Below are 13,395 nucleotides of genomic sequence, written 5' to 3' on the forward strand. Positions count from 1 at the left end.
ACATCTGTGTCTCAGTCCACTCCCTCTTGGGTTATGCGCCACAATCTCTCAAGCACTTCTAAATATTCTCTTGTTTGTCATTAAACTGGGGGGCAAATCCTGCTGCCGTTTCATCAGACCTGATGTGACCAGATCTCTACTAAAAGCAGTTCTACAATTAACCATATAGACTGCGTTAGGCTTTAAGCCCGGATATGAGACCATACATTTTCCACTCTAGTTTTGGCTTGTCATTCCAAAACCCTGTCCTAAATCTTAGCAGAACTTTTATATTTCCATCACAAGACCCACCAAGAAGATGCACCAATGATTAAGAGCAGCCCCGTTGGTGCAGTAATACCAAGTCTTTATATACTGGGGGTGCTTGGCATCCATTGACAATATGGAGATCCTGGCACATTCCGGGAAGCTGCCATAGACCAGTGATCCCAATCTAATGGCTCATGAGTCACATGTTGCTCTCCAACCCCTTGGATGTTGCTCCCAGTGGCCTCAAAGCAGGAGCTTACATTGAATTCCAGGCTTGTTTTAGTTCCATAAAAACTATTGGTACTACCAAACAGACTCTCCTGAAGGCTGCCAGTCCACATAGGGGCCATCAATAGCCAATCACAGCCCTTATATGGCACCCCAGGAACATTATTCATTCTGGTGTTGCTCCCAAACTCCTTTTATGTCTGAATATTGCTCTTGGGTAAAAAAAAGTTAGACATGTCTGCCATAGACCATTCCAGGCCTGAGCAGTTTGCGGTTGGAAGCCTCATGCAAATGTCAATTGAACGGTGCAAATCCTAATTCGATTTAAATACCCATGGGACAATGTTCCCTTTAATTTTCTCCCCTATCGGGTGCACAATTTAGAGGGAACATTGCCATGGGAGACGGAGTCGCCATGTCACACAATTAGCCTCTGGAATTCTTTGGTACAATACTTTATATTATAGTAGGGATGCACGATTCAGATTATATAAGAAAATTAGGGTTCAGACTCAGCCAAACCCCAAAAAAAAAATCTGGACCTGGTGCAAGCAGCCCTACCCTAAATCTCACAGTGGGAGCACGATCAGTGATAAACAAGACTATATATTTTTTTGCACGTCCCCTGCTTAGAATGCTGATGGTCTTAACCCCCAGAAAGATTATTTCACTGCTTTTTATTAATTTATACCAATTAGTTACCTCTATAATGTCTACAGAGACAAGGTGCTTTCACATGGGGCCCCTGTTTTGATCACACACCAAGACATGCTCTAGTTCTGTACAGCTTAGCAGAAAAAGTGCTGGCGCATTATAAATAAATCATAGGAGCTCATTAAACATCGCCTGGCTTGTTTTTTATACTGACACTTTAATCCCTATTGGTGCAAAACATGATATAGCGTTGCCCCCTAGTGGCAAGGTGCGAGTACAGCAGCGACAAACAAGTGTTGATACTTTTGGTTTATTTTGAAAACAAAGATTTACAATTTGTTACAAGGGGCATCATATTCCACTTTATTCAGTGATTGGACTGGGCTCAATTTCCAGAGCAAAACAAAGCACAGGTGTTACAGACAAACTCCCCAAATTAGCGCTGTGGCTAGAAAAATAAATAAATAAATAAATCCCCTTTTAAGAAATATTTTAACATGAAATAATTTAACCATGACTTTGGTAATCAAGCCTTGGAGCGGTGGAAAGAAGCTCCAGTTTCTATGATGGATGATCCTTCTGGGCTCAGGCGGATTTTTCCGCTTTGGCACGACCCTGGGGCCGCTGGAACAGGCCACTAAGGTTGACCTCTGGCTCTGCTGGTTCGCGGAGCTGACGCTCATTAAACAGACCGGAGAGGTTAGTCTCCAGCCTGGTCTTGAAATGGAAGAGAAGTTTGCGGCTGAAGAGGTGGCTCAAGTCCTCTTCTACTACAGGTGTGCGGCAACGGGTTCCCCGCCCAAGGAATTTGGAGGGACCACGTACAAATTTTAGCTAAAAAGAGAAGGGGCAACATTCATAGCTTAAAAAGCATTTAAAGAAACTCTCTTGCTTATGCAAACACTGACTAGCATGGGGCCCTCCGGCATAAGCACATACAGGCTGGGATTAGAGTTTGCCACATTTCCCCCCCCCCCCCCAACTAGAGTGTGAGCTCTATTAGCCAGCACCCAGCATGCTTTGGACAGTAGGTGCCCTTTATAGGTCAACAATGATTAGTCAAGTTATCCCATAATCTCCCAGTTTGCATCACTGCAGGTACCCATAGCAACCAGTCACTTTTTCCATTGGTCTACCACAAAATCAATGGATCCGATTGGTTGCTATTGGTTTCCTGCACTGGTCCAAATAATCTATGCTTAACCTCAACATAAACCCGAGTGGCCTAATCCTAGCAACTCCTTTTAAATTTATATTTACTTTTTGTTTAAATAGTTTGTCCTTCCTGTCCCGACTTTCCAGCTTTCATACAGGGGTCACTGACCCTGGCAGCAATCTATTGGTCTTTGAAGCTACAGTTTTATGGATAGTTACTTATTACCTTATCTTCCCTTTTATATCCCCCATCTGTTGTTCAACCCACTGCCTGGTTGCTAGGGCATACAAGAACCTAGAAACCAGATAGCACCTGAAATACAGAGTTGACTAGCAGTGTCCTACATCATACTAAAAATTTAAAAGGTGAACAACCCCTTTATTTTGAAAACCATCTCTCCCTACCTTTAACTTTTTTCTTTCCGGATCATGAACCACGAGATGGCGAAGCAGACTCTCCTGGAAAGAGAAAATATTTTTAATTTGGATTAGGGTAATAAAAAGCCTCTAGAACTGGACCCTGGTCCTTCCATTTGTGCCCCCCATACAAGTTACCCTCATGGCAAAGGAGCGGGTGCAGCCGGAGTGGGGGCAGCGGTGGGTCTGCAGACACAGGTGGAGCTTGCGCACATGGTGGGTGAGGTTGAAGACGGAGCTGAAGGTTTTGTCGCAGTCCTGGCGGGGGCAGGGCAGTTGGAGGGGCTTCTTGGCGTGGGTGGCTTTGTGCCTCCGCAGAGCACTGGCCTTCTTGAATGGCTTCTTACAGGCGGCACATTGGAGCTCCACTGCATGGAGAGAATAAAGGGGGTCACCCTAATGTTTACAGTAAGTGAGTTCAGGGGTTGCTAGAAGAAAGGAGCGGCTGAATTACAGGGGTGCTTCTTCATGTGCGTCTGGAGGGCAGTCCAAGTGGGGGACACGGTTTGGCAGCCTTCGTAGGAGCAGCGGTAACCTGGGGTAGAGAAATACAGAAGCTGCGGCATCAGAGTCACCAAACCCCCCCCCCCCCCCCAAGAACCCGGCAAAAGTCATTTGCAACTCACCTCTGTGTCGCTTCTGATGGGCAACGAATTTAGTTACCGACGACGACTTCCAGCCGCACCCAGGGACGTCACAACTGTCAGTATAAGAGATAGAGGCTCAGCCTTGTACAACTGTAACACTCAACAGAAGCTTCTTGCTTCCCTTTACATGGGACCCCCCTCCCAACGTAATGCAGTATTCAGCTTATGTCATGGGCAGAGAGAGCCGTGCAACTGGAAAGCAGGAGCAGCAGGATGGGCAAATACTTACACAGACAGAGGCTCATTAGAGTGCACCGACAGATGGCGTCTCAGCGCACGTTTCTTCCGGAAGCTTCTCTTGCATCCTGGCACAGAGCACTGACAGAGCAGAGGCACAACTCAGATTAAATATGATATAGGAATATTATATTTATTATATAGGATTATATTTAATATATAGAATTATTATATTTAATATATAGAATTATTATATTTAATATATAGAAATAGTATATTTAATATATAGGATTATTATAATATATAGAATTATTATTTTTAATATATAGGATTATTATACAATATATAGGAATATTATATTTAATGTATAGAAATATTATATTTAATATATAGAAATATTATATTTAATATATAGAAATATTATATTTAATATATAGGAATAGTATATTTAATATATAGGAATATTATATTTAATATATAGGAATAGTATATTTAATATATAGGAATAGTATATTTATTATATAGGATTATTATATTTATTATATAGGATTATTATATAGGAATATATTTATTATATAGGAATATAATATTTATGATATAGGATTATTATATTTATGATATAGGATTATTATATAGGAATATTATATAGGAATATTATATTTAATATATAGGATTATTTATAATATAGGAATATCTATATCTCCCCCCCCCCCCCCCAATATAAATGCTACAAACTGAGCCCTAGTATCTGCAAACTCACCTTAAGGGGTACGGCCTCCCCGTGTTTGTACAGTTTGTGTCGGCTCAGGCTCTTCTTCGTGCTAAATGTCATTTTGCAGCCGGCAGTGGGACAGCTAGGAGGAAGAGTAAATAAATCCAAATAATGAAGGGGTGGCTCACCTTTATGGTAACTTTAGTATGTTATAGAATGGCTAATGCTAAGTAACGTTTCAATTGGTCTTCACTTTTTTTTTTTTTAGTTTTACACTATTTGCCTTCATCTTCTGACTCTTTCCAGCTTTCAAATGGGGGTCACTGACCCCATCAAAAAACAAATGCTCTGTAAAGCTACAATTTTTTTTCTCTTATTCAAATCAGTGCATGGTTGCTAGGGGAATTTGGACCCTAGCAACCAGACGGCTGAAATTGCAAACTGGAGCGCTGCTGAATAAAAAGCTAAATAAGTCAAAAACCACAAGTAAAAAATGAAAACCCAATTGCAAATGGTCTCAGAATATCCCTCTATTCTACATCATACTTACAGTTCATTTTAAGGAGACTTTAGAATAGTGCACTCCTCAGTTTTTCAGCCACTTGTTTTTAAACACTTTGCAATTTATATATTTTTTTTATTTTAAGAATCCAAGATATGAAGGGGAGTCTTTACTGTTTATATGAATTAATGTTCTTACAACAGCACCACCTGCTGGTCAGTTTTCAGTTAATTGAACAAATTTACCTGAGTTTCTTCAACGCCAGGTGTCGCTTCACGTGCTTCAGGATTTGTCTTTTTCGGGCGAACACTTTGTCGCAGTCTTTTATGCCGCATTTCCACGGCTTCTGGGAAACAAGCGCAGGGGGGGGGGGGTCGAGTTTAACCAAAATCAGCAGTTATATCCGAATTTATCCAGGGGGAATAAAGGGAAAGTGGTCCCTGGAGATTACACAACTATAGGGACTTTTTGGTTAAAAATAAAAGGGATTTTCCTAGTGTCACTAAATCTGCATCTAGAAAACAAATTGCTATTTAATAGCCCTGGCAGCCAAAAACAATTGCCCCTTGAGGTTACAATTCTCTTTCTAAGCAGGCCCTAGGGCCTTCAGGTAAACAGCTGCCTGGTTGCTAGGGTAAGAGACCATAGTAACCACACAGTTGCTCAAATTAATGCTAAAAACAATTGCAAGTTCTACATCATAGCAAACGTTCATTTAAGGGAAACCACCCCCTTCAGGCCCCTCGCATGGAAGTTCTACATAGAGACGAGCCACTCAGCTGGGGCTCAATTATAAATCAGTGGGCAAATCAATTGCTTTCACTGTTTCACCTGCAGCTGAGAAAAGCTCATCACTGATTGGTTGCTATGGGTTACTGCCCAGGTGCAAATTAGCCCACTATGTACAAGACACAAATAACTGCAACTCGTGTTCCCCAAAGCAGATTCCAATAGAACCCCTAATTACAGTACAACCCCCAGTTTACATTTTTTTTAGGGGGACTAGGAAAAAATGATGTAAAATTAGGGAAAAATGTATTAAAGTGACTTTTTCTTCAAGTACTGAAAGGATATAAGGGCATGAGATTTACTTTCAGATACAATATTTACGGTGTTAACAACAAGGGTTAAACATTGCAGTGTTAATGGGGAAAAAAAAATGCAGTTTTTGGGAACTTCAGGACAAAATTTTGATGCAAAATCTGGGAAAACATTACTTAAAATCAGAGAAATTAATTATAAAGTTGGTGGGAGCACAAATAAAAAAATGTAAAATGTGGGAAAAAAATCCATGTTCCACTGTATTCAGGACACACACACACAATCTAGAAACCCAAAAAAAAAAAAGTCAGCCATGTTGTGCGAGTAACTGGCGAGTAACTGGCGAGTAACTGGCGAGTAACTGGCGAGTAACTGGCGAGTAACTGGCGAGTAACTGGCGAGTAACTGGCGAGTAACTGGCGAGTAACTGGCGAGTAACTGGCTCTCCCCATTACAGGTGCAGGTTTGAGCACTGAGCAGTGTCCCATTCCAAATACATTTTATTATTTCACCTTAGAACAAATTCTAAGCAACTTTTCAGTTGGTCTCTTTCTAGTCTGCAACACTTAATGATTTTTGGTTACCAGGGTCAGTGACCCCAACAATCAAATCTTCCCAAATAAACTATAGCTCTGTGTAAATAGAATTCTTACCTGTTCGCTGTGCCCAGCCATATGATCTTGGAGTTTGCCCTCCTTTCTGTAGAAGGCCTTGCACCCTGCGGCCGGGCATCTGAGCAGCTGGCACTTGCCTGGCACAGTCTCACCAACATTCTTCATCTTCCCCAAAGCAAAAAGGTCCTTCTCTCTAACAGCCCAGGGTGCTGAGCCTCTGATCCAGGTTATATAGGCTCCTCCCCCAGTAACACCTGAGTCACATCACCTGCATGTGCAGCAAATTGACTAAATGGGGGTCTGCACCATAAAACTGTCATTTTTGTACAGATTTTACACCAGCCCACTGCTTCCAGTAGTCTGAGGTTTCCTCGCTCAGAACCAGCAGTGAGAATTCACATTCATGCTGCAGACTGTACTGGCTTCTATGCAGCATGAGCCTCAACTGATTGCTATTCAGCATGTGGGCTCTATATGGGTTAGGGCCCTTACTAACGGGTGTTTGAAGTTGCGTTCCAGTTCTATGCATTCAGCCACAGGGGAGAGCAGGAGAAGACGTGCTGAATTCTTTTCAATGCGACTATACTCACACAGACGCATGTAAGCGCCGAACGCAGGAAAAATGCTGCGTCCCAACCTGCGTTTGGCGCTTATTGCGTCTGTGTGAGTAGAGCTACATTGAAAAGAATTCAGTGCATTTACTCCTGCGCTTCCCTGAGGCTGAACGCATAAAACCGGAATGCAGGGGAGCGCAGCTTCAAACGCCCGCGAGTAAGGGCCCTTACAGACAAGCGGTTTTTCCTGCGCTCCCCTGCATTGCACTTTCTTCCATTCAGCCGCAGGGGAGCGCAGGAGTAGACGCACTCAATTATTGTCAAGGGGGCTGTACTCACAGACGCATGTATGCGCCAAATGCAGGTGAAATGCGACATGCTGTGTCCCACCTGCGTTACATGCGTCTGTGTGAGTACAGCCCCCTTGGCAATAATTGAGTGCGTCTACTCCTGCGGCTGAACGGAAGAAAGCGCAACACAGGGAAGCGCAGGTAAAGCTGTCTGTAAGAGCCCCAAAGGCGCAACCCTTATTTAATTGGAAATTAGCCAATGAGAACGCTGCAGTTCTAACCCTCCCAGCAGCGAATAGGAGTCAGGGTTTTATATATGGGGGGCCAAACAGACTAAACCTCAGACAGTAATAGAACTTATAGTGGATACTGTATACATTTAGGATAATCCTGCTACGTAGTTTTATGGAATTCATTATTAAAGGTGGTTGTTGGGGAATTAGTAGAGACTGCAGTAGTTTTCAAGTCGCCCTGCAGCTGATGTCATTAGCAATAGGTTTATAGATCCAGAGTGCAGCAGGAAAAAGCTTTACCTTTAATTCTGGGCACTTTTGAAACTGCTTGCTGCAGGAGAGCACTGGAAGCAGGATTTGCCCACTGCATACAATAGTGTTGTTAGTAAAAGATGTAGTGCAACTTCAGCTCACTTGCAGTACACACACATGGGAAGACTGGGCAAGGGGACAAAGCCTTGATGTTTAGAGATGTAAAGTGTGTGTAAGTGCTACTAGGGGTTGTTACTTGTAGTGTAAGGGGTAAAGTAGAAGTGTGAGGATGTAGTGTGTGTGCGGTTACTATAAACACTTCACTCATTACTCACAGACACTTCATGATTTGGCCCATTGAAAGTTCCCCCATCAGTTATTTCACATAGTAACGTCTCTCAGGTGACTTCCATTGTGCCGCTTAATATCAATGACACCATGATGTGCCCCCACTTATCCTTTAGGGTTTCTCAGTGTCCCCCCTCCACAACCCGACTCCATGGGGAGCACATAGTGTTGTACAGTAACCAGCTCTAGCACATCACCAAATAACCAAAATGCATCTGCCATTCACCTTTCCGTTAACTTTTTGTATTCTATAGAGTGGGTAATTGTAAGCAACTATTCAATTGGTCTTCATTATTTATAGGTTGAGTTATTTGACTTCTTTCCAGCTTTCAAATTGGGGTCACTGACCCCCCTCTAAAACAAATGCTCTGTAAGGCTACAAATGTATTGTTACTTTTTTTTATTCCCCATCTTTCTATTCAGGCCTCTCCTATTCATATTCCAGTCTCTTATTCAAATCAATGCATGGTTGCTAGGGGAATTTGGACCCTAGCAACCAGACAGCTGAAACTGCAAACTGCTGAATAAAAAGCTAAATAAGTCAAAAACCACAAAATAAAAACCAAATGGTCAGAATATCCCTCTCTACATCATCATAACAGTTAAGCCTCCAGCTACACCCCCTTCCAACTTGTCCACCCAGGAAAAACTTTTTTGAACAGGCAGCCAATCAGCATCAGTCACTGGGAAAGACCAAACAGCTGGCAATTTTGCTTGAAATGAACCAAACTGGTAAATATCTTGTACACATAGGAGCCATATTGCAACATAGAGTAATGGTGGGAGTAGTGAGTATCAGACAGAACTCAGGAAGGATCTAAAGGCTTATGTAATTTACTAAATTAATTGGGTCCAGAGACAGGGCTCTTACACACGGCCGTTTTTGCCTGCGCTCCCCTGCATTGCACTTTCTTCCATTCAGCCGCAGGGGAGCACAGGATGAGACGCAATTATTTTTAAGGGGGCTGCAATCACACAGACGCACGTATGCGCCGAACTTAGGTGAAATGCAACATGCTGCATCCCAACCTGCGTTTGCCACTCGTGCCTGATGTGAATGCTCCATCAGACAAGATAAAAACGGATGGTGTTGGGACTTTTTTTCCTCACAGAAATATTGACTGTTTGATGTAAACGCATGAAATAAAGACTCAATTGGACCTTACAGTCTAACCTAAGGGCACCAGATTGTGTAGCATCAAATGCTTGTGCTGTTGCACGGAGGATCCCATATAATCTGATGAAAAGCACTTGTGTAGTTAGGGGCTAATACATGAGCTTCAGTGCCAGTAGCTCCAGCAAGACACTAAATACACAATACCAGCACCTCTTCTGGGACACTTAGGGTAGAACTACATGGTGTGGCTTGAGCAGACACCTCCCCAGGTCTGATGTCCTGAAGATGCAGGAAGTGAAGGAGAAATCACAAGGCAAGAACTACATTTATCCAACTTTCGGATGAAGACGCTGCTGCACACTGTGTTTTCAGTCGGATAAATGTAGTTCTTACCTGCGATTTCTCCTTCACTTCCTGCATCTTCAGGACATCGGACACGTCGCATGGCAAGAGCCCCACCAGGGAGTTCTACCCCAAGTCACTGGATAATTCCTGTATATCACAGTGTAGCAGCTTCTCCTGTGTGTAGAGCTGCAGGGTGTTAGTAGGAAGCCAAGGAACAGCATCCAGTGTGTTGGAGAGTTTTATTGAGCTTGCACAAAGCAGCACTCTATATACACAAACGGCAGGGCCGTGGGGTTTATTTCTTTCCAGACTCTTCCTCCTTAGAAAGGCTTTTGATAATTTCTTCCTTTTTGGCTTGCAGTCTCTCCTCGCGCCTCTTCCTTGCCTCCTTTGTCTTAGACCTGCGAGCCTCAGCCTGGTCACTGGAGAGGAGACATTGTATTAGTGGAATCGCAGCCACAGAATGCAGCCTTATATCAGCACTAGGTAATACAATGGCTTATAGGTGCAAAGAACAGGGCTGGTCTTTTAAAGCAGAAAAGGGGTAGAAACTGCATATTTTGGGGTTCTATACCAGCTTAAGGCACACACAGGCAGTAAAAATCTTTGCCTCTGAAGATGCACCCAGTATGTGCTGCGCTTAGGGATCAACTCAATATATTTGAGCTGCCCAGAGCACACTGAGCATGTGCAGTGCCACCGACAAAATCCAAGGAGGGCTTTAACGTTAAAGGTTGCCATCATTACTGCTCTAGAGACCCTGGTGCTGTTAAAATTCAGTATATAGAAAATACGATATTTCTAGCCATTTGTTTTGGATGGTTTATTTCTCCTTTAATTAAGAATTATCTATGAGTGTGCGTTATTTCTTGTGCTAAACAAGGTCAACATTTGAAAATGAAATAAAAGCCATATTCCAATTCCTGATCCCAAGGAGGGAATGAAACCAGCAGCCCACGCAGAGGCCTTTGTAGAACAACCTGCTTTTTATCTAAATATATTTTCCTGCTTCCGATTACATTGCTGTTATACATACAGGTTATGCCCTTACAACTTGTGAACTTCTAAGCCGTCCTTATGAGTGGCATGTACCAAATAGTCACGGGGGTGGGGTGGTTGTAAATGCAATGCTCTATTCCAAATTCAAGGTTATCGCAGGTAACAGATCAACTCAGAAAACAGCAACAACAGTCCTTGCTCAGTTTTTTTAGAGCATTGAATATTAAGGTCAGATTATCAAGGGTCAAATTGAAAATTTGGAATTCTAATTTGAGTTTGACAAAACTGTCAAATTCGACTAGGGAGTTATTCAAATTCAATTAGAGTCTTTCAAAAAATTCTAATTACATTTTTGAGATTTATCATACACTATTCCGCACCTAAAACCTGCCAAATTGCTTTTGTCAATGGGAGACATCCAGGGATCAATTTGAAGTTGTTTACAGCCTTCCTGACATTCAAGTTGTTTTTTTTTTGAGTCGAATCAAATTTGATTCAAGTTTTCGGGTCGATCCTATCCACCCGAGTTTACAGAACACGATTTTTAAAATAAATTTCGATTGGTCGAGTTCATGGGATTTTAACTAAATTTGAAATTCGACCCCTTGATAAATGTGCCTCTAAATCTCCATTCCCATCAACTCATTGGGAATCCCAAGACCTGGTAACCCATGTGCTGCCAGGCATAGACCCACAGCATGAAATAGTTCTACTTTGGCAGAAGACCCTGTAGGTGTCCCTGTACTAAACGGAATACAAGGGCCGGTTTATTCAGCACTGGCACATGTTCAATACTTACGCCAGAAGCTTCTTGCGAGCTTTGTCGGCCTTCAGTTTGTGGATGTGCTCCATCAGGATACGCTTGTTCTTGAACACGTTACCCTTTACTTTCAGGTACAGGCTGTGGTACCTACAAAAGATGCAAACGTTTATACGGTGTAGCCTTGCAATTTCAATTATTGCCAGAGCAAAAACCTAAACCCAATGTGCATTGTTTACATAGAAAAAGAAATAGTTTTCATATAACCAAGAGAAAGTGGTGTGCCCCACAGCTTTGTGTTTAATTTACATAATATTCAGCACTACTCGGTAGATAAACGTATTCTATTTCTAATCATACATACATGTGCCTGTCAATCTTCTTGGATTCGCGGTAACGGCGAAGCAAGCGGCGCAAGATCCTCATCCTCCTCATCCAAGAAAGCTTTTCTGGCATACGTGCATTGGCAGTACCCTTTCTCTTACCTGACAAGAGCAAAATAAAAACTCTCAGCAAGGAAGATAGAAAGAAATCCCATTCTGAATGAAATGGTTTCAGAAGCACTCGCACTACAGAACAGCTGAAGTATTTTATAGAAGTGCAGAAAACATTCACACCAAGGTGCAGATTTATTAAGGCTCAACCGGTACATTATTTTTTTTCTTGGTGTCAAATTCACATTCGGACGCGAGATTTAGCACGCCTCCACCATGCAAACAGTCCTAATTCGAATATTCTCCACCTCAAACCTGCTGAGTTCATGTACAAGTCAGTGGCAGAGGTTCGTTGAGCCATTTGAAGATGATAATAGCCATTCGAGTTCGAGGGAAAACTTATCAAATACAAATCAATTTTTGGATCGTTCATGTTCGATCGAATATTAGAAATTTTAATCTTTTCTTAACCACTCATTCTAGTTGTGAATATATTCAAATCTATTAAGAGTAAAAACAACAAAAACAATCTGCCTATAAGAAACGACATGGATAGCAACTAAAAGTTGGGGGTACAGTATTCCTAAAGGCTCAGTGCTTGGGTCTCCAGAAGCAGCAGAGCAAAACAACGCCAGTGTTATTTAATGTTTATATCTGTAAACCCTCAACCATCCATCAACCAGTAACAAGGGAGAAACACTCACCAGGAATACCGTATATAGTTGTGTAATGCATAAAAGGAAATTTACTCCTTTAAAGGGCTTGTTCACCTTCCAAACACTTTTCCCAGATCAGTTGTTTTCAGATTGTTCACCAGAAAAACACTTTTTTCATTTACTTTGCATATTTTATGTTCCCCCCCCCCCCATATCCAAGTTTAAAGTTGAATGTCCCCATCTCTGGTGTTTGGCAGCTCAGTAATTCAGGTGCAGAATCTAAACTTTTAGACTTTTGCAACATTTGATATATTCTTCAGCAGCATCTCTGGACTATTAGCAACTATTGTATCAAGTCTAACAGCTGCCTGTAATTAAAACTCATGGAATCTGCTCAACAGGGACAAAGATAAGAAATGTATCAACTAAATCAATTTAGAACAGTTTACAGGGTCGCGACCCCTCTCAGAGCTGCTTAAGAAGGTGAAAAATGAAACTTTACACTTCAATATTAGAGAATCTGTGCTTGGAAAAATCTCTGGTGAATGGTCTGAAACCAACTGAAAAAAGTTTTGAATCTGAACAAACCCTTTAATATGTTTAATCCCTGAACGCATGCTTCCATTCTCATTAATATAAAATGTGGTGTGTATTTGCCATGAGGAGCAGAAGCCTAAGTGGAATGCCTGCTAGGGACTTACCAATGCCCATATGTCTGCCCTTCCTACGGGCAAGGGTGTTCTTCCTGCAGCGGGCACGGGAATGGACAGTGACAGGCTTGCGGATAATCAAGCCATCCTTTACCAGTTTCCGGATCTGCTGACCTATTAAACAATACAGAAATATTTAGGATTGGTCTCTGTGGGCACTGAATATCTGCGGGCAATGCAAAGAAAGCACTTACGAGAGTTGGCGTTGGCAATCTCATTGGTCTCATTTGGATCCAGCCAGACTTTTTTCTTGCCGCAGCGCAGCACGCTGGAGGCGAGCCTCTTCTGAAGTCTGAGCATG

The 13,395-nt window shown here is 42.2% G+C and overlaps 2 protein-coding genes across 3 annotated transcripts; both read right to left on the minus strand.

Annotated features, from left to right (window-relative positions):
* Nucleotides 1-1,425: 1,425 nt before the first annotated feature.
* 42sp43.L (P43 5S RNA-binding protein L homeolog) lies at nucleotides 1,426-6,871 on the minus strand. Of its 2 annotated transcripts, none has more exons than XM_018234134.2 (9): nucleotides 6,436-6,871; nucleotides 4,987-5,084; nucleotides 4,288-4,381; nucleotides 3,580-3,668; nucleotides 3,330-3,403; nucleotides 3,158-3,238; nucleotides 2,842-3,071; nucleotides 2,692-2,745; nucleotides 1,426-1,965 (listed from the first exon to the last, which is right to left on the minus strand). In XM_018234134.2, the coding sequence occupies exons 1-9, from the start codon at nucleotides 6,559-6,561 to the stop codon at nucleotides 1,717-1,719; spliced, it is 1,095 nt and encodes a 364-aa protein (XP_018089623.1). In that variant the 5' UTR covers nucleotides 6,562-6,871; the 3' UTR covers nucleotides 1,426-1,716.
* A 2,889-nt stretch (nucleotides 6,872-9,760) lies between these two features.
* rpl19.L (ribosomal protein L19 L homeolog) lies at nucleotides 9,761-13,395 on the minus strand (the record flags this gene model as incomplete). The annotated part of the gene is given in 5 exon segments (NM_001086798.1): nucleotides 9,761-9,957; nucleotides 11,334-11,444; nucleotides 11,659-11,779; nucleotides 13,086-13,208; nucleotides 13,289-13,395. Coding segments are annotated over 5 exon segments (589 nt in total), but the record flags the coding sequence as incomplete, so codon positions are not given.

This window comes from Xenopus laevis, chromosome 9_10L (genome assembly GCF_017654675.1).
Source record: "Xenopus laevis strain J_2021 chromosome 9_10L, Xenopus_laevis_v10.1, whole genome shotgun sequence".
Lineage (NCBI taxonomy): Eukaryota > Metazoa > Chordata > Amphibia > Anura > Pipidae > Xenopus > Xenopus laevis.